A 23357-nucleotide genomic window follows, 5' to 3' on the forward strand; every position below is an offset into this window, starting at 1 on the left:
GGGGGTGCTTTTAAGACATTGTACAGTGTGTAGCTGCTTCATACTATTGTCTGCTTGTTTATTGCTTTCCACTATTTCATTGATTGTTTCATTTTTATATAGATCAATCAATATTACACAAATCTCATTTTTACCTCATGTTTTAATACCTTCTTTCTTCATCTGATATGAAAATGTCAGATTTCCACAGTCAGAGAAAGTAAAAGTTTGCCATTCTTAAATTGTGAAATCTCAGCCAATCGCTACCACACGTTTTTATCACCCCTCAGCACAAAAACATTCATCATTATGGATGAGCCCTCCCCCTCCTCCTGCACGCTCCACAGGCGCCACCTTTCACTTTTACCAAATGGAGAATTTCCAACTTGTGAGAACATGTTTCACATCTCCTGTTGTGTCCTATATGTGTGAGAAAACAATGTCCCGACCTGATCCTCAGGATATTGTTTGGAGTTCATGTGTGGAAAATGGGTTATGTAATGATATTCTGGTTTATTTAATGTGAACAAAAACCAAAGTGTAAAAAGTGTCAGTGAGGTTATGTGCTGAACTATTACATGGCCAGGGACAGTAGCTCCTGGATGGTCTGCTGATTGCCTGGCAGTTGCTCAAAGTCAAGAAATAGTCTGGGGCAATAACCTAGCAGAGCAAACTGACGAATGTTTTTATCTTGTAATCTTGTAAGCAAGAAAGCTTGATTAGGTCTTCCAGTGAGAAAATAATGGATGAGGTGGAGATGAAGAACACCATAATATCAAGAAGTCCATTATGTGTCAAAACACCACAGAGTGGATTATCACAAATATACGAAGACTGCTTAGCAAAGGAAATAATTGAAGACAAAGAAAAATGTGAATGTGGCCTCTTTCATGAGTAAATCATAGTATGACACATAAGTCTTATACTACAATACATATAAACTATATATATATATATATACATAAAAAAACATTATCAATATATATCTATATATACAGCATACTTACAATACAATTTTCTCTATAATGCCTATAAACTGTGTAAAATGAAACCCCAAGCCATAAATGAATTGAATCATGCTAGATGCTTGAAACCCTCAGACCAGTTGCCAAGTTACATTAGGCATCACTAGAAAAATCCTGGAGCAATACTGGGCACCACTGAAATACTCCGCTTGTAAATAACAGCCAGCGATCGTCACATATCCAGCTCTTCCCAGAGGGTGGAGGGGAGCGTTGGAAAATAAGGCCTCATCAATGCACAGACACAACTCCTAACAGAGTCCATCAGTAGATTGTGAATGCAGACACACAGCCTTCAACTTGGACCCATCTGGAAGAGCACAAACAAAAGCTTAACTCTGAGATGAAATTATGTTGTCACATACAGGGGAATATTAACCTCAGACTGCTGAAACAAGCTTGTTGACATTGTTTGAGCGTGCAAATGAAAACAAGGTGGACAATTTCCGCTGTGCAAGATATATATTTTTTTTTTTTCAGTCTTTTTTTGTAACATGGCCTTGTCAACAGAATTAATAACTAAATATGAACTAAGATAGCGCTCAGTGAGGAGAAGCAATTGTGAAAAAATACAGACGTGCACTTCCAAGAACACAGCTGTTTAGGCTCATTTTCTCTGTGGCGATACGTGTTACTTTTTCTGTCAAATGACTTGGACGCTAAACAAACGTGGATTTCTCTTGATTATTATATGAGCTCTATGATTATTTACATTTGGTGCAAAAAACAGCTTTATGAAGACAGCCTTCATCATACAGTGAATTACTGTTTCCTGGCACCAACATTTGACATTTATCTTTGCATTCAACTGTTGCACCACACATTTTCAATGGGAGACAGGTCTGGACTGGCAGGCCAGTCCAATACCTGCTCTACCCGCAACTAGTACACTGTTGAAACACGTGCAGACTGTGAACCCCTTTTCCAACTTTTTGAGGATGTGTTGCAGGCATCAAATTCATAGCATAAACAAAGATAATCAGTTTGAACATTAAATATATTGTCCTTGTACTATACTCAATTGAATATTTATTGAAAATTATTTGCAAATCATCGCATTCTGTTTTTTACATATATTTTAGACAATGTCCCAACTTTTTTGGAATTCGTGATTGTATATAAAGTCATCTTACATAGACATACATACTCAATGTACTCCTCCAGCACTGGCATGTTTGTGGTTGTGAGAAACTTTTGACTCTTCTTCTTCTGCTTTTGGGTAACTTTTGGCAATGAGCACCGCCCTCCAGTGGATGTATTGCTTAACATCCATGCCAAAGTAAAGGACACATGAAAGTATGTGAGCAACGATCGTTACATCATTTAAAATGTACGTATTTCATAAATAAAGCTAGCATAAATGTGCCTTAACTTGTAATAGCGAGGGCCAAGAAAAACAGTTTAAATGGAGTTTAATCTGTCAGCCAGTGGTGTCAGCTGACAAAATAAACAATGTCAGTCTGAAAGGCAAAAGCCATGATAGCTTTTGTAGAAAGGTTAATACTGCTGAAGGCCTGAAAAACATTCATCAGTTCTCTGTTGTATAAATCTTCCTCCTTCATTATGTGTGTATGGGCCATGTGATCAAAGCAGGCATATTGCTCTTTGAGTTATCAGGGACATCTGGTGTATACCCACCACCTACACAGAGCACTGCAAGGCATAAGCCAGCGTGGTAATTGTGTGGACCCAGTGGCAGGAACAACACACAAGGGAACAATACTTGAATAAGTGAACTGGCAATTTATGGCATGAGTTTTCTGGACTCTTTAGCCTGAAAAACCCAATCCAACATTGTTACTGAGCTGCCGTTTGTCAGGAGAATCATTTGCTTAACAATTACTAATGTCCATTGGGAGGCAATTTTATCAGTTTCATTTAGCTTGCATTTGCATTGTGCACAATGTTACTGGAGGTGGGATTTGGCTAACATCAGCAAGCACAAATGAAAACTCAAGATGCCGTGATGTGACGTGGGCCGAATGCTCGGAAAATGGTAAGTGATTGGTTGTCAGGATGTACCAGTAAAATTAACTAATTTTCTGGGGACAGTAAATATTATTAAACATTACTATAAATACACCCGAATTAGCCAAAAGGCTAGTTTTTACTGACCAGATGTAAAGTTGTCAACCTAAAATCAATATGAAAATTTTGACAGTATCACAGCTCCATTCTCCCAGTTCCCTGGTTCCCAGGTTTGGCTCAACCCATTCCCCGAGCCTGAAACCCAGAGACTGTGTGTGGGCTCTGAGCCCGAAGAACGAACTGTTACCTGTGCTTCTTCGTCTGGCCAAGTTCCTGTTTTGCCTGTTTATCAATAAAGGTCATTAACCACTGTCACAGATTTCCAGAGTGCTGCATTTGGGTCCATAACACACCTGTCACAGAAGTAAATTAATTAAAGAAATCTGCCTGATAATCTGGGACAGGTCACTTTGAAATGTGGACACTGCTTAAAAAGGCCTTTGTGTCACATGCCAAACTCAATATCAGCAACTTTACAGAAGCATTATGAAGAAATTAAAAGAAAAAACTGGATAATAAAATGTTTATAAGTCATAGAAATAGAAATTTAAATAAAGCAAACATCAAATATCACGTCTGATTTTTTTATTTTAGTAATTTATTATCCTTTATTTTATTTACTTATCATTCTGTTGTATGTATTCTTTTTCACTTGTAAATCTTTTATTTTCATATTTTAGGGGCCAGTTAAACAAGCATTAATAATAACTTTATTTACCAGAAAAATAAGTAAACATTAAGAGTCGCTCTATCCGTCTGCTCAGATTATGAAAAATAATTAATAATACAGGATCCTATTTAAAGAGTTTTTAATATTATTTTGGGGGCTTTTGCCTCTATTGAACAAAACATGTGAAGGTAGACTGGAAAGGTGAGAGAGACAAAGGAGACGACAGGTGAACTCAGTATTTATAATTAAACTTGATGTTACTATTTACAGTGTGTGTGTACAGTGTGTATTTGCCAAGTCAAGAGAAGCATCGCACTGATTTATCAGCTTTTCACAGCTGCAGCTTCATGTTGCAGATACAGTAAATGTTGAAAGGTGCAAACAGAATGGATCAGGAGTGAGTTCCTTCTACACGTAAGACAGATGTAAAGTTGTTGCTGTGAAGATACCATGTGATTTGTTCAGCTTGGACTGCGTGTGTTTTTGCCCAGCAGTTTCAGAAGCCGCTGGAGACTGTTGCGAAATATTTGAGAATATTCTTCTCAGTAACACTCATCAAACAAAGCATTTCCACTGCAAATCTTGTCACCACAATTTTCCATTATCTGAGACAAAGTGAACGGATGTAACTACATTTACTTTGGCTATGGATGACTGCACTGCAATTTTCTTCTACTCAGCAGCAAGTAAAACTTTCCTGTTGTCACTCTATGTAAACACAATTACTTTGTGGTAATGTAAATTAAACATAAATGTAATTAAAGCATGATATCCAAATAGTGTTGCAGTGGTGATATCCACAGTTAAAATGTGATGCTAAAATAATTCCTATGCTGAAGACACCTACAAAGTTGCCTTTGCAAACATTTTACAAAGATCCAGTAGTCAGGTGCATAATTTCTCAAGGTTAAAGTCAAATTAGGGATATCACCAGTGACGTGAACAAATTATGTTGAAAAAAATAAAAGCTTCACCTGGTTTATATTTTTAAGGATTTAAATAAGACTAAAGACGGCAACAAAACGGGTGACATTTTTACCCTTTGATGAAAAACCTTTGTAATATGAAAAACCTCAAAAAGAGCAGCGGCTATTAAAGAAAGCCCCATAACAGGAAAACTGTGAAGCTGACCCAAATATCCATGTTCATGGATTAAAACCTCTTTGACAAAAAATAACACACAATAACCTTGACGGAGTAATGAGTATTGCTGTACAAATTACTCCTTCAAATGTATGCTACAAACGTAAGCCATAAAACCAACTCTAAATTAGGAAAAAGCTATGAAATTAGCAGGCTATTCCTTGGAATCAATCAACAATTACTGCATTGCTACACAGCCAGAAATAAACCCTTTACATGTTGATAAAAGGAGAACAGTCTTTGATAACACTCTGATGTTCAATCTCAGTGGGAGTCAATTAGAAAAGGTGGCTATGAAAGCATCCAAGAGGGACCTGTGAAAGTAACGCGACTCTCTGGTACAGAGGTGTATCATGAAAGTGAAACACTAAAACCATGAAAGTCACCGTGTCAGTTCTGAAGCAGCTCGCCCATTAGATTAATTTCGTCATGGTGGGCTCAGGTGAATATTCCCCTCAGTGCCACTCACCCACACATTTACTCACACATTTAGATTGTTAAGGGGATTTAATTGTTAAGGAAAAGCTCTTCCTGCTTTTGACATCTCCTACAACCAAAGTAGTTCAGGATTACATTCTAAAGGACAGGTATTTAGGTACATCTGTTGGCTGTAAGCCGGAAAAGCAATTAAATGCTCTGCGGACAAGAGTTTAAAAATCAATATACCTGCTTAATTACCTCACAGGCACATGGGAATAGGCAATGGACAACTGTGGACTGAGGATGGAAGGTTTAAATAACATAAGATGGCACAAACGGTGAGGAAATCCTATATTTTAAAAATATTAGAAAAGATGTCATTTAGCCAGAAAGAACTAACACGAGTCTGTCGATGTGTGTTTTTGTGAGTGTCAAGGTCCATCATGATGTTTTACAAGCATATTTTATTGATTTAATAAGGTGAATTTTGTTGGATATGTGGCAGCATTTTCCACCAACAAGGTCACATTTGTGTGCAAACCTCTGTCTCTCACTTTTGCCTGTATAGCATTTTGATGACTTACTCTGTGGGTCACTCAGTGTTCCCAGGAACAAAACCAAGCAGGGAAGCAGCTTTTAGTTTCTATAGCATGCCCCCCCCCCCACCTGCGGATAAAGCTTCCTGAATACCTGAGATCTACTGAAACTTTCAGGTTATTTTTATAGGTTCACTGCAGCTTTCCAATAAAGCAAAGGCTTCTTTTTACAGTAATCTTTGACTATTTTTTGTTTATGTTAGATTTATTATTGTCTTTCAAATGCAATTTTGATGTTTTATTCTCTGTCTTATTTTTTAATGTGCTTCTACGCCCCTGTAAAGCACTTTGAATTGCCTTGTGTCTGAATGGTACAATATAAATAAGCCTGCACAGAGAGTTTGTGAATAAATGGGAAGAAAGGCCCCCTAGGTTGGCGTGTAAGCAAGCAGAACAGTACAAGTTCAGCGTAAGAATGTGATTTTTAGTTGAATTGTCAGACTGCTCTCACTGGGTCAAAGGCAGAGGGGAATTCTGAGATATATGGAACTTATAACCAGAAGAATCTTATCAGCCTATTTTGTAGTTGACACAAATATTTCAGACAAAAAAATAAGTCTCTGCTCCATCCTTAAAGGGATTGTTCATCCCAAAATCAAAAATACATATTTTCGCTCCTGGCCTGTGCTGCTGTTTATCCATCTAGATTTGGTTTTGCTGCAGAGTTTCAAAGATATCGAGGTGTCTGCCTTTTCTCCAACATAATGGAACTCAGTGACAGTCGGCTTCTGGTGCTCAAAGCACCAAAAGATTTTAAATATTTAAAACCAGTGTCTCTTTCTAAAAATCATGGTTACTCAAGATGATCCACAGACTGTGTTGTGAGCTGTTTTGTGTAGTTGCTGGTAGATCCTACTTCCCATGAAACTGCTCACAACAAGGTCCGTGGATTAGTTTGAGCAACCGGGACATGATTTCTGGAAAGAGACATTCCTGTGAGTTTTTCAAATGTATTTTTTTGGCACTTTGAGCACCACAGGACTCGTGCCAATTAGTTCCACTATATTGGAGAGAAGGTAGAAACCTCTATGGCTGATATCTCCTAAACTAGATAACTCACACCAAAATGGTGTAGATGGATAAATAACACTGCAGGCCAGAGAAACAATATGTATTTTTTATTTTGGGGTGAACCGTCCCATTTAAAGGATAAGACAGACAATTTCCTATATTTCCTATATTTTTTTTTTATTGTAAACAAATCCCATGGAAAAATAGTCTCTCTCATTATTTTCAAACTTCTCAACCCAGTGTGTGGCCCTCAGTCAAAACTCCATTCATCTCCACTGAAGATGTGAAGATGACTCCATCCGTGTTTTTTCGGGTTTTACCAATGGAATTTCCAACTCAGGAGTTATCAAAAAGCTGTCACCGATTCTCTCCCCTCCTGCTCCTTAAAACCAGCAGTTTTATATGTAGCAACATCATCATGCAGATGGCAAAACATTTTTAAAAGGCCTTCCAAGAATAGCATTTTAATGCGAAAACATACTTAAACATACAAAAATTGAACACATAAATAACACTGCCGGGAAGCTGCAAAATATATAAATAATATAATTTAAGCAAAATAATTTCCTTAATCTATTTAGCACTGTTGTTTTAAACTAACATTACTCAAGCAGAGAGTACATTTGTGAGCCCCTGAGTTTTTACAGCAGCATGACATGTATTTAGGATTTAAATAAAAAAAAAAAACATGCTTGTTAGTAGGATAAAGTCATTGTTAGTTTTGGTATTTGGTTTGAATGTAATTTATTGTTATTATTATTATATAACAGCACAATGAAAAGTAAGTCTTAGTCCCTTAATGCTATATGTGACATATGGTCTTATAAAAATGCAACTGACACAAACAACAGTAGCATTAATTGCTTTAAGACCAGCACAAAGTGCCACTCTCAGGGTCGACTGCCAGCTTTATGAATGGTGACAATGTGTGTAGAACACCTTGTTCAAGAAGAAAATCAATAACAAGCCTAAAACCATTAACGTCCTCCTGTGGCAGGAAACAATATCGTTTAATTAATGGCAACTCTGCATTTCGTTTTAAAGTCTTTCTATGTTGATTTGTGCAGTGACCATGACACTGGACCCTCTTCCAACTGTAAGAGAGGTAAATGCTTTGGTTTCGGAGCACAAGTGACATGTTCAAGCAAAATGTAATGAGCATCCACAAGCTGCTGTGCCTGCAGTGATCAAAATCACATGGCTAAAAAGTGGGCGAGACAGCAACAGGAATATGAGAAGACAAGTCAGTGATGCAAAACAATTCTTGTCGCTCATTAGTCAGTCACTGCCCTCTGCACCAAACCAGATAAAAGTGGCCAAAGATAAGGAAGTGAGTTGACCCATAAAGCTGGCTGCTGGCTGACAGAGACTTTATTGCTGTGCAAGGAGCTCCTAAGGCGGGGGCTGATTTACCAAAAGTTGCAGCGGCAACAAGGAAGACAAATGATTGGACTGATCTGGGCACCAGTATGCAGTCGATCTTGGCAAAAGCAATTGAACAGCTTGAAACTATTTTTCATCAGGAAGCTCTAAATTAAGACCACCAGGAGTACAGTAAATTACAGCATTTATTGCACACAAAGAAATCAAGACTGCTCAACAGGCTCTTTCGATGAAATCACCTGCACCCGCAGCTGTAACATGCTTTGATGAAGTTTTGCAAGTTTGCAGGAGGATTTTAAACCTCAAACTTAATTTCCTGCATTCTGGTCAATTTCTTATGCATTAATGTATTTTCTGCATTAATTTATGAAGGGTTACAATTCAAAATATAATGACATAATTATGGCTCTTTATTCATTGCTTTCAAATACATTTTCTCCTGCAGATAAACTTCTAACATTATTATTTAATGCTGTTGTATGAATTTATAGGCTATATATATATTTATGTATATTTTTATATATTTTTGAGAAATAATGTGCTCATATCGCACCTCCCACTCCTTTTCCCTTCTGGCTCTTGCATGGTTATTAACTATGCATATTTGTTTTCTTTTTCTTTCCTTTTAGAGCAGACTGCAGCCATTGCTTTTTGAGGTTTCATACTGACACTTTACCAGAGGCATGGTTGTGTTCATGAGTCACGTTCTAGTGGTCTGTAAAAATAATTCTACGCTACTTTCATATTTTTATAGGTGGGTAGAAATGTGTGTGCTCTAAATATCGAGGGGGACATGTTCGCTATGTACCCCTAAAATCTACACTCATGCTCATAAGCACAATTTTGATTTCCGAATGGGTCAGATACAGTATGAGTTGATGAGAGCTGGAAATGGCCACGTAGTGTGCAGGTTTCATGCTGGAAATTCAAGTTCAACTTTATTTGTCCCTGAGGAACAATTGGTTTTTGCACCAAGACAGATACAGACAATAAAAACACGGTCGATGCGGCTTGCTGCTGATCGCTGCATGAGCATATTTGCTCACTCACTCCAAACTGCAGCATAGTTAGCTAATTTGGTGTGTAGTAACTGCTTCTTACTCTGCACTCTCAAGCCCAATGGCCCATTCTTCAGCATTTACGACATTTATCTCTTTCATTATCTCTCTGTGTGTGCATGGATTTTGTGGTCATGTGTGAGTCTTCTTCTGTAAAAATCTCTTTGTCAGCCAATCCATATCACTGAGGTCATAGGTTGTTGAATAATGAGGTTGTAGGCCATGTACTACAGTTTGCACTGGGGGTGAACTACATCCATTGATCAATCTCTACAGTATACCAGCTTAGAAACTCACACAATCTGAAAATAGTAAAAAAAATCTGTCTCCTATGGTCTCTGCTAGCACGTGGTGATGATACTAAAACCAACTTTTTGTTTAGCACTTTTAAATGGAGGGAAGACATAATGTCATCTAACCAGTCGTGTCTCGTGCCACCTCACATCCAGTCCTCTTTAACAGAAGCCAGAGGCTATACAATATACTGGTGACTGCTATAGACAAGATAGATGCTGTTTTAAGTCAACTAAAGAAGAGGAGTGTGTATCAGTTCAGGATGCATTATAATAGTTACTGTAAGGCTGTGTGATGTGTGATTTGCTGCCACAGTAAAGAAATAAAGTTTGTGTTTATGTAACAAGTTTATGCCTAATTAGCAGCTACATGCAAACTTCATGACAGTCTATAACCAAAAGAAAATCCAATCACTCTGCTAATGACTTCCACTGGTTGTAGGCTATTTTAATAGTCTTCTGCCTGATTCGTTGCTGCTAATTAGCTCTTCATTGTCTGAACAAACCGACTGTGAAGAGCACATGAAGATACCACAGAAACATTACTTATTGCTTTTCTGTGGCAGCAAACACAACACACAACTTATCTTCACACCTCATGTCTGACTAAAGTAACACATCTACCCCACACACACTCAATCATGTGGGGGCAAAAACTAAGTATGCTGGCACGGTAACGCACCAGTGTTGGCCTCAGACATTAGATACAGGTGTACAGGTGTATATGTTGGTCTCTAGGTGATTGGTTAGAGAAAATCAAATCCCCCCTCCTCCAGGGAAATCAGTTAGAGTGGAGGCAATATCAGACTGAAGGTGGAAATGGAGTATAATAAGTTTACAATTCAGATTAAATGATATCAGGCAACTGAAGTGGCAGACGGACTATAATTGTGACTGTTTCTCCCTGTTCCTGCTTTTCTGTCAGTTACTTCTTGTACCTGTAATATTCTCAAAACTGTATAAGTATAGCCACCATTACAGTGGTTAGCAGGTCTACCTCCTGAGCCACAGCCACCTTCAAAGTGAGAGGCAAGACAAAGTGCTGTGTTCGTTTTGTAATTATCTCAGCGGGTCTGCCAGAACTGGATGAGTGGAGCATCTTTCTTTAGTTTCTCCCTCTCCATATGTTTTTCTCTGACTTTATGCTCAAGCAGCTTTGGTCTCATTGGGCCTTTAAATTCTTCCTGCTTCTGACTTTTAAAGCTTCCCACAATAAAGCTGCATCTTACTTCATGATCAGAAACAAGTGACTTTTGGAAAATAAAACATGTAATGCAATAAATGTCTCCTGGGTTGCTGAAAATGTGTTAGATTAATGCTGTCAATTATATAAAACGTTACAGAACAAGCAGTATATACAATGCAGCTGGTTACTAAAGTTACTAAATTGTGAATTAAATAATTTAACTGTGGTATACTGTGGATTCCTCACAACATTTTCAGTATCTAAAAATCCTTAACAGTTCAGTATTCACTTCAGTAATTCACACTACTTATAACAAGTGCTCAAATAGTGTAATTTTCTAATTTTCATGATCACGTCAAGCAGCACAGAGTAAAACAAAAGGAAAAGAAACACCCCAAGTCTGTATTCTTAGCAACTTTGTCAGAAAGAAAGAACCAGTTTTCTACAAGCACATGTCAAGAAACTGAGACTCCCCAAGGTCTTCTAACATTTACAGTCAAACAGTGTCGACCTTTTCTCACATTAAAGAGTGCAAAAAGGTTGCAACAACTCGTTTGAATTATTCAAAAAATGATTTAACAGTGATGAAGCGGCCACAGTTTTGTTGAGTGTAAGAAAAATATGACTAGATTTTTTTTGTCAACACCAGATCCTCTAATTCCTACAGTTTTGTCTCTCTTGTAATAATTTTCTTTCAGTATCAGCCTTCTACATAGTCAGAGTCATACAAGTAGCACACCCATACATCATCCATGATTAGTTACAAGCTTAACAAGCCGTCCTCACCAGAAAATCGTGGGTGTTGTGCCAACAGCTTCCTACGACCCATATCTCTGTTTATTATTAGGCAGCACCCCCAAATGGACATAGTAAGTATGACAGGAGAAGTAGCAAAAAAATTCATATTTGGAGGAGCTGGGGTAGATGGATGGCACAAATGAGCTAGGAAAATTGCTCAGGAAGTGAAATAAGTTACTTTTTACTCATTGCTAAAATAATAAAATTACTTTACTAACAAGATATATTACTATATTACTTTTCTACCTTGTTGCACCGATCAAAGTTGAACTGCTGATCCAGTAAACGGTTAACACCCAGAAAGCTTTAGCCATCCAGATGTCACCAGGAGTCGAAACAAATTCAGTCTCTCTGAGTGATTCCATCACCACATATTCTCTCTCGAGGAGCCAAACATACTCAAAGTAATGACAAGACTTCCACCTGTGGAAGTCCATCCTTTGTTTAATAGTAATAAAAAAGTAATAATATTACAGTGTTATATATTACTGAGTAATATATTACTGCCCATCACTGCACTTGTCATAAATAATGTAGTTATTTTAATCCAAACCACAATCTTTTCCTAAACATAAGCAAGTTGTTTTATTGCCTAAACCTAATCAGCTGCAACCACCTTCTAATGTTAATCACTTGAGTTATGTCACGTGATTTACGTATGTACTTAAGGTCCATTAAGCCTGTCACACTTACATCTGTCTACCAGTAATATATGTTGTTCTGGGAGTAACTGACAATCGATCTGTTCTGGAGTTTAGATATGAGGATGTGTTGGAGCTAAATGTCATGGCAGTAAGCCTCTGCCTCACTGTGAAGACAACAACAATAAATAATCTTATCAGCAATTATATCTGCCTGCGTGAACTGTCTGTCGCTGAATAGGGCTGGCTGACTCAACAACATTTTTATGTCAAACATAATGGTGGTTCTTGGAGAGTTTAATACTGTCTGAGGTGGTACGTGGTGTAAAAAGTTTGAGAGACTCTGCTCTAATTCAAGGAACGTAAATGCGTTAAGTGAATGTTTTACTTTAAATTCTGTTTGGCCTGTTCATTCTGGATTAACAGTAATGCTCCATAATGATGAGTTTATTGGAACTAAATCTTGTAAAAAAGGAGGATTTTTGTGGTCTAACTTCAAATTCAAATCCACTTTGAGCATGGCATCTAATCTATTTAAGCCACTCAAGCAAATCAAGCACAGTATTCCTCTGTAAATATAGTCTCAAACACAGTCACACTGCTTCCAAACTAACGCATAGTGAGGAGGAGAGAGCAGACTATAATCAAGGGTATCCAGTCGGCACAGTCACTGTTCCCAAGAAGCAAACACCCAACAGTCAGCATCTATCATCGTGCAGTCATACAGAAAAACATCAAAATCACTGCTTAAACTGTAAAAAGCTGCTGTGCACCAGACTGCACAAACACATTCAGAGGGAATTCAAGCATAAACTTATTATAAACTACTTAAAGTGGGGAGAAATTAGCAGGAGTTGATCTATATTCCCACAGTAAAAAGGATCATAAATACTAAGATGACACATAATGCAGATATCAATGCCTTCTGGAAAGACTGTATTCATAGTCACGTTGCACAAAGAATAGTTTGCACAAACTTCCAGCCAGGGAAGGTGAGATTGGAAAGCTTTTAACAGTGACGTCAGTGTGATGTTTGTCTTTTGTCAAAATGGCCAGGCTTCAAAATGACAAAATGAGAAACTTTTCAAATGAAAAACATTGAGAAAATATTAAATACACTGAAGAGAGAGCAAGAATATGAAAAAAAAAGTATTAGTTTGAGACATTAAAGTGGAAGGATGTAGCAACTCACTCTAATTTTTATCTTTGCCAGGCATAAAAATATATTTCCACAACAGGAGGGGATCATGCTATAGCTTGAATGCATGTGTGCCTGGACTTGGAGCTTGTCTACAGCAAATCCCACATACATGCATGTATCAGCCTAATTTTTTGTGCATATTCATGACTGTATGCCAAAGGACCTCTACAATTTGCAATTTTTGAAAATGCTTTCTTATGGTTCATGTTGGTGACAGATATGGCCAGAGGCATTATGTTTTTGGGTCATCCCATTCTTGAACGCCTTCAGGGAATTTCTTTAAACTTGGCACAAACATTCATTTGGATTCTAGGAAATAACTTTGGTGGTCAAAGGTCAACCTCACAAAACATTTTTAGCCATCTATGACATAAATTTACATCTCTAATAGGACATTAGCAGTGCTGGAGAGCAACTACTTTAAGAAATGCAAACTGAATGAAATTCAATTGTTCTTCATATTAATTGAGAATAATCAGGACAGTGTTTTATGGCTGATTAAGGGAGATATGAAGAATGCTGTAGCAGCAGTTGATAATATTTAGTATATGTATGACACACAATCAGTGATTATTACCAAAAACTGATGCAAATTATTATACAATTTGAGAAAAGATGACCATGGCCAAAGCATATTTGTGATGTATTTGAGAAGTTCAATCACACCTCTGCTGCACTATGCAACCAGAAATAGAGAAGCAAACCCTTCTCTAGCATGTATATATAATCAGAGTATGAGTCATTTGACTAATTGATTTGGCTAAGCACGATCACTTCAACTGCTCACTTCTGCCCCATTAGTCTTTATATATAGCCTGAAAAGCACCTAGTTTTCCAGATGGGGGATGGTTTGCTGAAATTAATAGAAGAGAACCAGAAAGTAATTATAACAACACGAGAATATTTGAAAATGACCTCCTGTCTAACTGAGATGTCTCAATTTCAGCAACAAATTACATGGAAGAAAAGTTGTCAAACGTTTCACTGTTGGACTGTTTTTTTTTCAGTAAATGACTGGCAGTGGATGCAAATACTGTAGTTAAAAGAAGAGTGTGTTGTGTAAAAATAATATTAAGGTTTAGTCAGCCTTTAAGGAGTTATTCAGCTGAATGGAAATGAGCAAAAGCTGGCAAACATATGACAGAATGCAGTAGACTGAGACAAATTTAATGAGGCAAACATGCTACAAATCAAATGTTGTGGTCTTAATATCTATCTGCACACCCAGTTTGAAATTAAACCTCCCTACTATATTGATTTGATGAGATTTATTTAGGACACGTACAAAACAAGAATATGCAAGGGAGTCCAAAAGCCTACAAGGCTTATCATCGGCCTCCTGTTATAAATAAGAACAATCAAAATGTAACTACAGCTATTGATTACAATTTTTAGTCAGAATATATAGTTGCAAAACCTGAAAGAAGAAAAAAATATACAAACAGACAAAACAACAGAAAAACAAACAACTCAAACTCATAAGAAAAATTCTTTTTTTTTTTTATTTTAAATCTAAGTGAGAAAATTGTATCCAAAAATGTATGCATATTGCTGTGTGTCCTGTAATCTTTCCCCTGAATTAGTTTGTCATCTGGATTTATTTTACTATTACAGATAGTCAGCTTGACGTGACTCCAGGCCACCTGGAGGCCAGTCAGGCTCATGGTGCATGTCGGGCGCGGCTCGTCACAATATAAGCGGTCATGAAAATGCAACTCAGCGGCAACACGGTTTGACTCGCAGCCAAAAATGTCAGTACAAAAGCACAACGTCTGTAACTGTGTCATTCACTGACCCTGTAAACAGCGTGGTTTGCTCTTCCATGGTGCTGCTGCACACAGGTTTACAAGCAAACATGAAGATAAATCCACTTTTTAAACCAAAAGACTTGTGACTTTTCCTGCAGTAGTTTCCCTTCATTGACTCAGGGTCTCACCAAAGGAACGTGCACACGCAGCTGCACTAGTAGGAGGAGTCCCCCAGGTCTGAGAAGACCTGTGATTGGTTTAAGTCTACCGTCACGGGCCAGATTCTATAAATGCCGAAAACAGAGCCATAGAGGAGGTGCAGAAATCTAGTTCTCTCTCAGAACACCTGACTTACAATATGCTGAAAGGTTTTTATGAAATCAGTGTATCAGTGATACTAAAACAATGCTGCCTACCCTAGCTTGAAGCATAATGTAATTAAAATGGTCTGAGAGAGAACTAGACTTCTGCTGCTCCTCCTGGCTTTTCAGGCTTGAGAAAATCTAGCCTATGACAGGAGACTTTGGCCAGTCATATGTTGGTAAGATAGCTGATTGCTGAGTCTCATTTCTGAAACATCAGTATTTGACAACCTGAAAATGAGACTCAATAATCGACTCTTCTTCTCCAGAATCACCTCCTGCACATTTGACTATGGGCCAGTCTTGGCCAAGGGCATGACCGTGAGGGAATAGAGAATTGTGTTAGCAGAGACAGTAATTGTGCTTGTATCAGCTAATCAGCTATCAGTAACTAACACGGTCTCCAAATCAATGCCTGACCGAAACCCAGAGAGATGACAGATTGCCTGAAAGAGGACGACACAAAGAGATAGAGAGACTGATTAGAGAAGGTCGAAAGGCCCATTCGAGCAGTCGCAGGCAGGGGAACAAAATTAAGGTCCCAAGATGGATTGCTAGGAGTCTTGAGAGGAAGCTGCTCCCTCCATCATGACCACAAACACAGCAACACAGCAAACCCTTGACAGCCACAATTCACCAAGAGGGCTCCAGAATGAGGGAAACTGAGGGCCTGTGACATTCAGCTCCAATCACTGGATGTCATCTCTTATCTACTAATGCTTTTGAAACAGATTTTACTATTGGCATATAGTGGGCTGATTTTGATGAGGTGGAATGCGAAAATGGCAGCACACCTTCACATTTTGAAAGCAATTAAAACCAGAGCTTTATCCAATTTAAACCAGCAGCTGAAAATTTAATTGAACTGGTTTATAGTTTGACATCTAACTATGCACATCAATTAAAGGCCATGTTAAAGGCCATTACTGTCACCTTATCAAGTGTTTATGGCATGTAGGGAGAGTAGTGCAGCGTATGATTACAGATCTAGCAGACACAAAACAACAATGGCACATTAGAGATGTCTCTACAACAATATTTATTAATATTTAATAATTATTAATTTCATCATCCCTGGTTTGGTTCACCAGCTCCTCAGGGAAATATCTGGAACAGCTGAGTTCAGTGGGTGTTTCACCAGCCACTCGTTTAGATTATTTCATACTGGGAAGGTATATCTGTAAGTCTAGCAATGGACATTTCATGTGAGCCCAAATAGTCACCTGAAAGTTTATGCAACATGCAAAGAGGAGTAGATTTGGATCTTGATTCTCCACAGAACTGGCAAATCCAGTCATTTGAATCAAAGTTTACAGCATTCGCTTAAAAATAATGCCTATTAATGCTTGAAAGATGAAACATAGGTCCCAAAGCAGACTGTTCAAATCATTTTTGCTCCATCTGTGTTTGTGGAAAAGTGTCCTAATCCTGTATCCTAAAGTCCCATACATGCATGAAGCAAATAATGCTGTTACCCTCTCAAACCACTGCTATAAAGGAATTTTATTACAAATTATGGAGAAAAACTATTCAAAAACATGTTCAGTGTACGTGTAGCAGACACCATTCCTCAATCTCATGCCAGGCACAGATCTTCCAACACAACATGACTTTTGAGATACAGTGGCCATGTGAAAAACAAAAAACAAAATCCAATCAGGGTCCCTTCAGGTGGCATTTCATGTACAATCTTGCCTAGTCCCATACATATTTAACTGAAACAAAGAAATTGTGTGTGGCTAGAAATGTGTGAGGAGATAGCAGTTTTAGTTTAAATAAGCAAGTGAAGCTTGACTTGTATTGTCGAGCTTACCAACATCTTTTCATTCTGCCTTTTTGCATCGGGAGAGCACTGTTAAACTGTAGATGACACTTTTGTCTTTTTTTAAATTATATTTGATATTGGACATTGGATATTGAAACTTTTTTATATTTTTATTGCGTTCAAAATAGCAAGCTATATCACGTCCGTATTAGATACATTCTTCTTCATTCATCAAGAGAGAATAAAGTCATGGCGTCAAACTCAAACTCATTTCATATTTACAAGGACTTCAGTCATAGCAAAAGCAGCGTTTCTTAAGAGGTGAGCAGAATTAAATTTATGATCATAAAGGTGGCTGTGCACTTGACAGAATTTCTAGTAAAGTACTTTGTTCAATTAGAATATAATTACAGTAGCTGGCCTACAGTAATTATCCCTGTCATGATGTTGACTATCAGAGACAAATACTGACCTCTACTGTATCTGCCTTGCCAAGCACCCAAAGTGTATTAAAAATACATATTGTACTGCATTACATTCAGCAGCTTTTACTGTGGTTTTGTAGCTGAAAGTGTTCCCAAGTACTGGATACAACAGCTGCTACAGTCCTCATGAATACACTCATCCTGACATCTTGTTTGGAGATTTTCAAGGATTCAATATTGCCATTTTTGTGATGTAAGATATGATACTTGTCAAAGTATCATTGTTTTATTAGCCACAAAAGAGGAATTGGCCTTTAATAATTGTCTAGTAAAGTTACCAAAACTCCTGGTGAAATCCTTCACTTCAGTATCAGTACAGATATCTATTACTTCTACACTGGATGTCACCTGTGTTAATCTCTAGATGCAGCAGTTACTAACACAGTTGCCTCAGATCGACGCACCATGGACCCGAAATACTGACGGTGAGCTGTGTCGTTTGGATGTTCACCTCATGTCTTTTCATTGGAAAGAATTCTCTGTCATTCATCCTCTGGTCCTTAATAGAAATAGCTTCCGAAAACTGCCACCACACAGAACAAGCTGTCCTACAGAGGAAAAACACAATTCATTGTTTAAAATAAACAAACAAAACAAAATTGTCTTTGAGAAGTCTGTTTCCATTCCCCCTTGCATCTGAGTGAACAAAGCAAAGACACCTACGTTCATGAAAACATCTTCTGCGTAGCTGTCTGTGTCAGAATCCCACAAACACCTTGAAGACATCCTGGTAAAACACAAGAGAAGACAGAGCACAGAGACTTTTTGAAGGTCTACTTTCTTATACAATGTAAGCTAGACTTTATGTCTCCACATTTTTAATTAAAGAGGGTATTTACTTATATTGATGATGTACATGTAAAGTGCTGAGTCCATATCAGCTTCTCACAGCATGAAAAAAAACTACAAATCAAACAATATTAGTTAAAAAATCCTGTCACCTCAATGTCAGTCACTGAATTAATTTTTTCCTGGAATTCTTCAATATCTTCTTATTACTTTTAAATACACTGGAGTGAACGTTCTTGTGCCACTTATTTATCATTGAAGAGTTATTACAGTTTGATGGTAAGAAGGGTTAGAGTTCTCTAATCTCTGGCTGCCTCTCAGTCTATGTTCCCTTTTAAACTGTTTTAAACAGTACAACAAATTTTACATGTGCTTTCCCAAGAAAAAAAAAGAATATCCCAATAAAATGAAGTAATTTTTACAAATTATAACAGGAAATTTTGGTTGACCAGCACTAAATGATCACTCACTTGACTCCTTGTCCACGTTGTTCCCCAATAACCACCTGAACAACAAGCTTGTATCTGTCAAATCCCGCATCTGTTGAGGAAGAGAAATTGAGCTGTAGGACCTTGTGCAAGGACAACAGAAGCAGGGGGGGTTGAGTAAAACATTTTACTTTTAATAGGAGATTTTTCACTGTTTTGAATAGATTTGTAATGACAAAATCACAGTGTACTTGTTTCCTTTTCATAGGGATTCAGCCTGGTTCTGAACTGCCAGCAACATCAGTAAAAAGCAGCAGTTTGTTTCATAAGTGTCAGAACATCTTTGGTCTGCTGTCTTGAAAATCATGAAGACAGGACATGTTGCAGAGCTTCATGCTTTGACTAAGTAAAACTGTCAAACCCAAAAGAAAACATTTAAGTTTCAACCATATCACCTTTACAGTCTAGTTTTGTTTACATTTTATTTTGTTGGAAGAACATTTTGCTAAGGCTTAGTCTGCTCCTGTTAGGGTTAATGGATATAAAATCAGACAAAAGCCTAACCTTCATTCTGTCTTGTCACTGTATTTCAAATAGGTATTTGGATGACCATTCAAGTAATTATTTTGAATAGTACTTTACAGGACTCGTGTGTAGGATTTAGTGGTATCTAGTGGTGTTGTAGATTGTAACAAACTGAAAACCGCTCGGCTCACCCTTCCCTTCCAGGCAAGTAGGAGAAACTATGGTGGTCACGAAAAAGCAAAAGGTCCTCCTTAAAACTAGTGCTTGATTTCTCTGTTACTGACTACTGTAGATATATGGTGGAGCAACATGGTGGCCTCCATGGAAGGGGACCCACACCCCCTGTATATAAATGGCTCTTTCTAAGGTAAATATACGACAATTCTTATTTTCATGTGATTAGACAGTAATGAAAACCTATTTACAAATATTACAGTCCATTTCTGCCATATTCTGCCAATAGATCCCTTTAAATCTTGCACACTGGTCCTCGAAATTTACAACAATACTTGGATGCACAGTCACTCTGAGTTATAAGAGAGAGAGCAGCTGCAGCACTCACTCTTTACTTTGTCTTTAATGCAGTCTGCAAGTGAACGGGACAGCTCTGGGACTTCCTCAGGATCGTACTGCATCCCAGACAGCTGCTCCCTCACAACTTCACGAATACACTCCTTCACAATGGCTGGCTTAAACCTGGAGGATTTAATTGTGAGCAACAAGGCAGAAAATTATTTCCAAGCTTAACAACTTCATTAGAAGGATAAACCCCTTAAGATGAACCATCTCCCTTTCAAAGGGGTCATTAAACACAAATTACAGAAAATACAGTACATAAACCAAAACAGCACAGATACACTCACGCATGCACAGACAAAAGCTCTCCAAGGCCCGCCACTCCCACACCCACTGATTCTAGGCCAAAATGAAATCAGAAAATGTACTCATAATGCCATACATAAAAAGCTATATACAGGCATTCACATGCACTTGTACAACTGAGATGAATTATTTCACAGGTGGTCACAACTCATGTCTTGGTATGGATCACAAAATTACACACGTCTCTTGATAAAAAAAAATAGTCATGTATATTTCTATTGATGCTCTACACACTGTGAATTATACTTTTAATCTCATATGGAACTGTATAACCCACCCATAACCCACAGGAGGGCCCAAGGAGATTTTATTTGGGTCACTATAGAAGAATTTCTGTAAATTTAAGATTTACATCTGCAGTACATCTTTTTCAAAGCATTTAAAAGGTGTATAGTGTTTTAATGATAATAGGAAAAAACGACAGCCTGGTAATTTCGCCTAAATGGACCATTTATGAAGGAGGCTAAACAGTTCTACATTGTTTTCATGATGAGAGGAAATAAAAGCTGTGTGGCCTGTTAACTTAGCCCGAAGGCAATTATTTCCTGTTTACAAAGTATTAGTTGTGTTTTCAACAACTTGTGTCAAGATAATGTAAGTTGATACAGATATGGCAGTAAAAATGGTCAGGAATGCTGTAAAACATCAAAGTTTGGGAAACACTGGTATAGCCTATTTATTCACTTAAACGAGGAGAACAGTGCAGCCAAAATATAGTCTATTAGTTATCACATAACTGCTACAGCATAATTTACTAGCACAGAGCTGGTGACACTTTTCCTCACGTTGACCCATCACGACTATCAGCCTGACGACAGATATTTTCATTTGAAAACATAACCACGTTATTTAGCGTCAGACTAACGCCAATTTGACGTTAATCTAACTACACTACAAGTGTAGTTACACTCGAAGACACTTACAATGGTGGCTAACTTAGCTAGCTATAAACTGTATCGTTAGCTAAAAGCCAACTTCACCTGCTAGAAATGACATTAAACCACTTGAACTCACTTGTCCTGGTGATTCGGTCGTATGAGATATGTATCTGTCCCCTCCATCGCATGGCAATAAAATAACGCTAGCTACAACAAGAGAGAGGACACAGAGGAGCAGACGTGTTGCTAACTGTAGAGTCAAGAAGGGAACCCAAGCCTGGGAAACTCTCGCGAGACTTGCATTCGGTGTTCCTTTATCGTCTACTGTGCAAAAAAAAAAAAGATAAAATTTATAACGCTGTGATTAAGATCTGGGAAGGTTTAAGGTCAGAAAACAGTTGGTTGGGGTTAGAGAAAGATCATAGTTTGGGTTAAAATGATCATTCTCGCGAGATCTTTCGCGCGTCTGGGTTTCCCTTCTAGACACGGCCGTTGCTAGTAAACTAATCTTTGTAGAGTTGTTTCCGTAACCATAGCGACGTACGAGTTCCCTCTTTCAAAATAAGAGTTTGGTTTTAGACCGTTAAAGATGAAGAAGGATACTGTAATCTGTAATTAGGGGGGTATTTCTTTTAGGCATTTTTTAGTTTATTTGTGCCAGAGTTTTCTAAAGATCTTGTAAAGCTTATTTTAATCAATTCACCTTTTAGTTATCTCTTTTCCTACAACTTATGAAAGACACTATACGATTCAATTTGAAAGCTCCAGAAAATGCAAGTAAATTGACATTGGGTTAAGAAATTTGGGCCTGTTTCATCACTATTTTTATTTAACATTGCATCCTCCAGTTTTTTGTTTGTTTTGTTTGGTATTTGTTTGGGTTTTTTAAGCCTTTGTTTCAGTGCTTCAGTGATGTTTTTACTCATTAGTCTTATTTTGAAATATGCTTGATATGAGACGTTTTCACATTGCTCCCTCCACCTGATCCTGTTCACTTTTGTTTCCTCCTACTCAATAACTTATCACTGATATTTGAGAAGATACATATATATATATATATATACACAGACAGGAAATGGGGGAGAGAGTGAGGGAATGATACACACTGCAAAGGGCCATGGGTGGGAGTCAAACCCACGGCTGCTGCACAGGACTCACAGCCTCCATACATGGGGTGTACGCTCTACCAACTGAGCTATCCAAGCGCCTCAAGTCACTGCAATTTTCAGAATGATTTCTGAATTCCCTTGATTTCAAGTCCTCTTCAACTGCACTTAAACCAGAAGGTATCTCAACTGGCTAAAAAGAGCAAAATGCCATCATTTTAGGAGCAAATAAAGATTTCATGGTTTTAAAAATCAATGTCTGACTTTGATAGCAGCAGGTATAGCAGTGTCCTGGCACATACTCACCATGAAAATCTTCACTTGATTTGTCCAAGATATGAAGGTTGGTTTTAAATGACATTTAATTAAAATGAAAAGGTAAAGTGTTTTTTTCCACATTACACTGTACCTATTTTTATTCATATCAGGTATCACATATTACTGCAGATATACCATCCAACATGTATTGTAGCTAAATCTGTGTTGACCTACACCAGCTATTCAAGTTCAAGACAAATCCAACGATTTTGTTTAAAATCTAAATTAAGATATATTAGGATAATTAAAATTACTCATTTTGAATTCCAGATCAATTAAAAAGCCAGAGGGGTAAACACTGTGTTCGGGTGATCATCATTTAGAGGACTGTGGGCCAACAGAAGGGGTGGGAAAAGCCTTTTCACGTCTGATCATATTGAGGCAATTGAGCACAGTGTGATTCATTCAGTATTGATCATCATTATCTACAGGCCCTTGATGAGGTACAAATTACAAATAGCAGGAATTGAATTACTCTGTTCTAAAATTAAACATGCAAAAGAGGTAAATGAGTCATTAGACCTTAATTATTATTTTATTGCTTCTTTACGATGAGCTGCTGACATCAAGTGTCTACATGCATAATTATCCCAGAAGAGATAAAGGTTTATGAGTTTATTATTTCATGTTAAGCACCCTTTG

General features: G+C 37.7%; 1 protein-coding gene across 2 annotated transcripts; it reads right to left on the reverse strand.

Annotated features, from left to right (window-relative positions):
* Positions 1–989: 989 nt before the first annotated feature.
* On the reverse strand, positions 990–21819 carry dynlt2b (dynein light chain Tctex-type 2B). 2 transcript variants are annotated; one of them, XM_084723265.1, is made up of 6 exons: positions 21428–21819; positions 20094–20227; positions 19049–19118; positions 18453–18516; positions 18241–18337; positions 990–1311 (listed from the first exon to the last, which is right to left on the reverse strand). In XM_084723265.1, the coding sequence occupies exons 1-5, from the start codon at positions 21472–21474 to the stop codon at positions 18290–18292; spliced, it is 363 nt and encodes a 120-aa protein (XP_084579391.1). In that variant the 5' UTR covers positions 21475–21819; the 3' UTR covers positions 990–1311; positions 18241–18289. The 2 variants fall into 2 exon arrangements, with proteins under 2 accessions (XP_084579391.1, XP_084579390.1); XM_084723264.1 differs by lacking the exon at positions 990–1311 and having other exon boundaries at positions 17973–18337; positions 21428–21802.
* Positions 21820–23357: the final 1538 nt, after the last annotated feature.

This window comes from Lutjanus erythropterus, chromosome 7 (assembly GCF_056507025.1).
Source record: "Lutjanus erythropterus isolate fLutEry1 chromosome 7, fLutEry1.hap2, whole genome shotgun sequence".
NCBI classification, from domain to species: Eukaryota; Metazoa; Chordata; class Actinopteri; order Lutjaniformes; family Lutjanidae; genus Lutjanus; species Lutjanus erythropterus.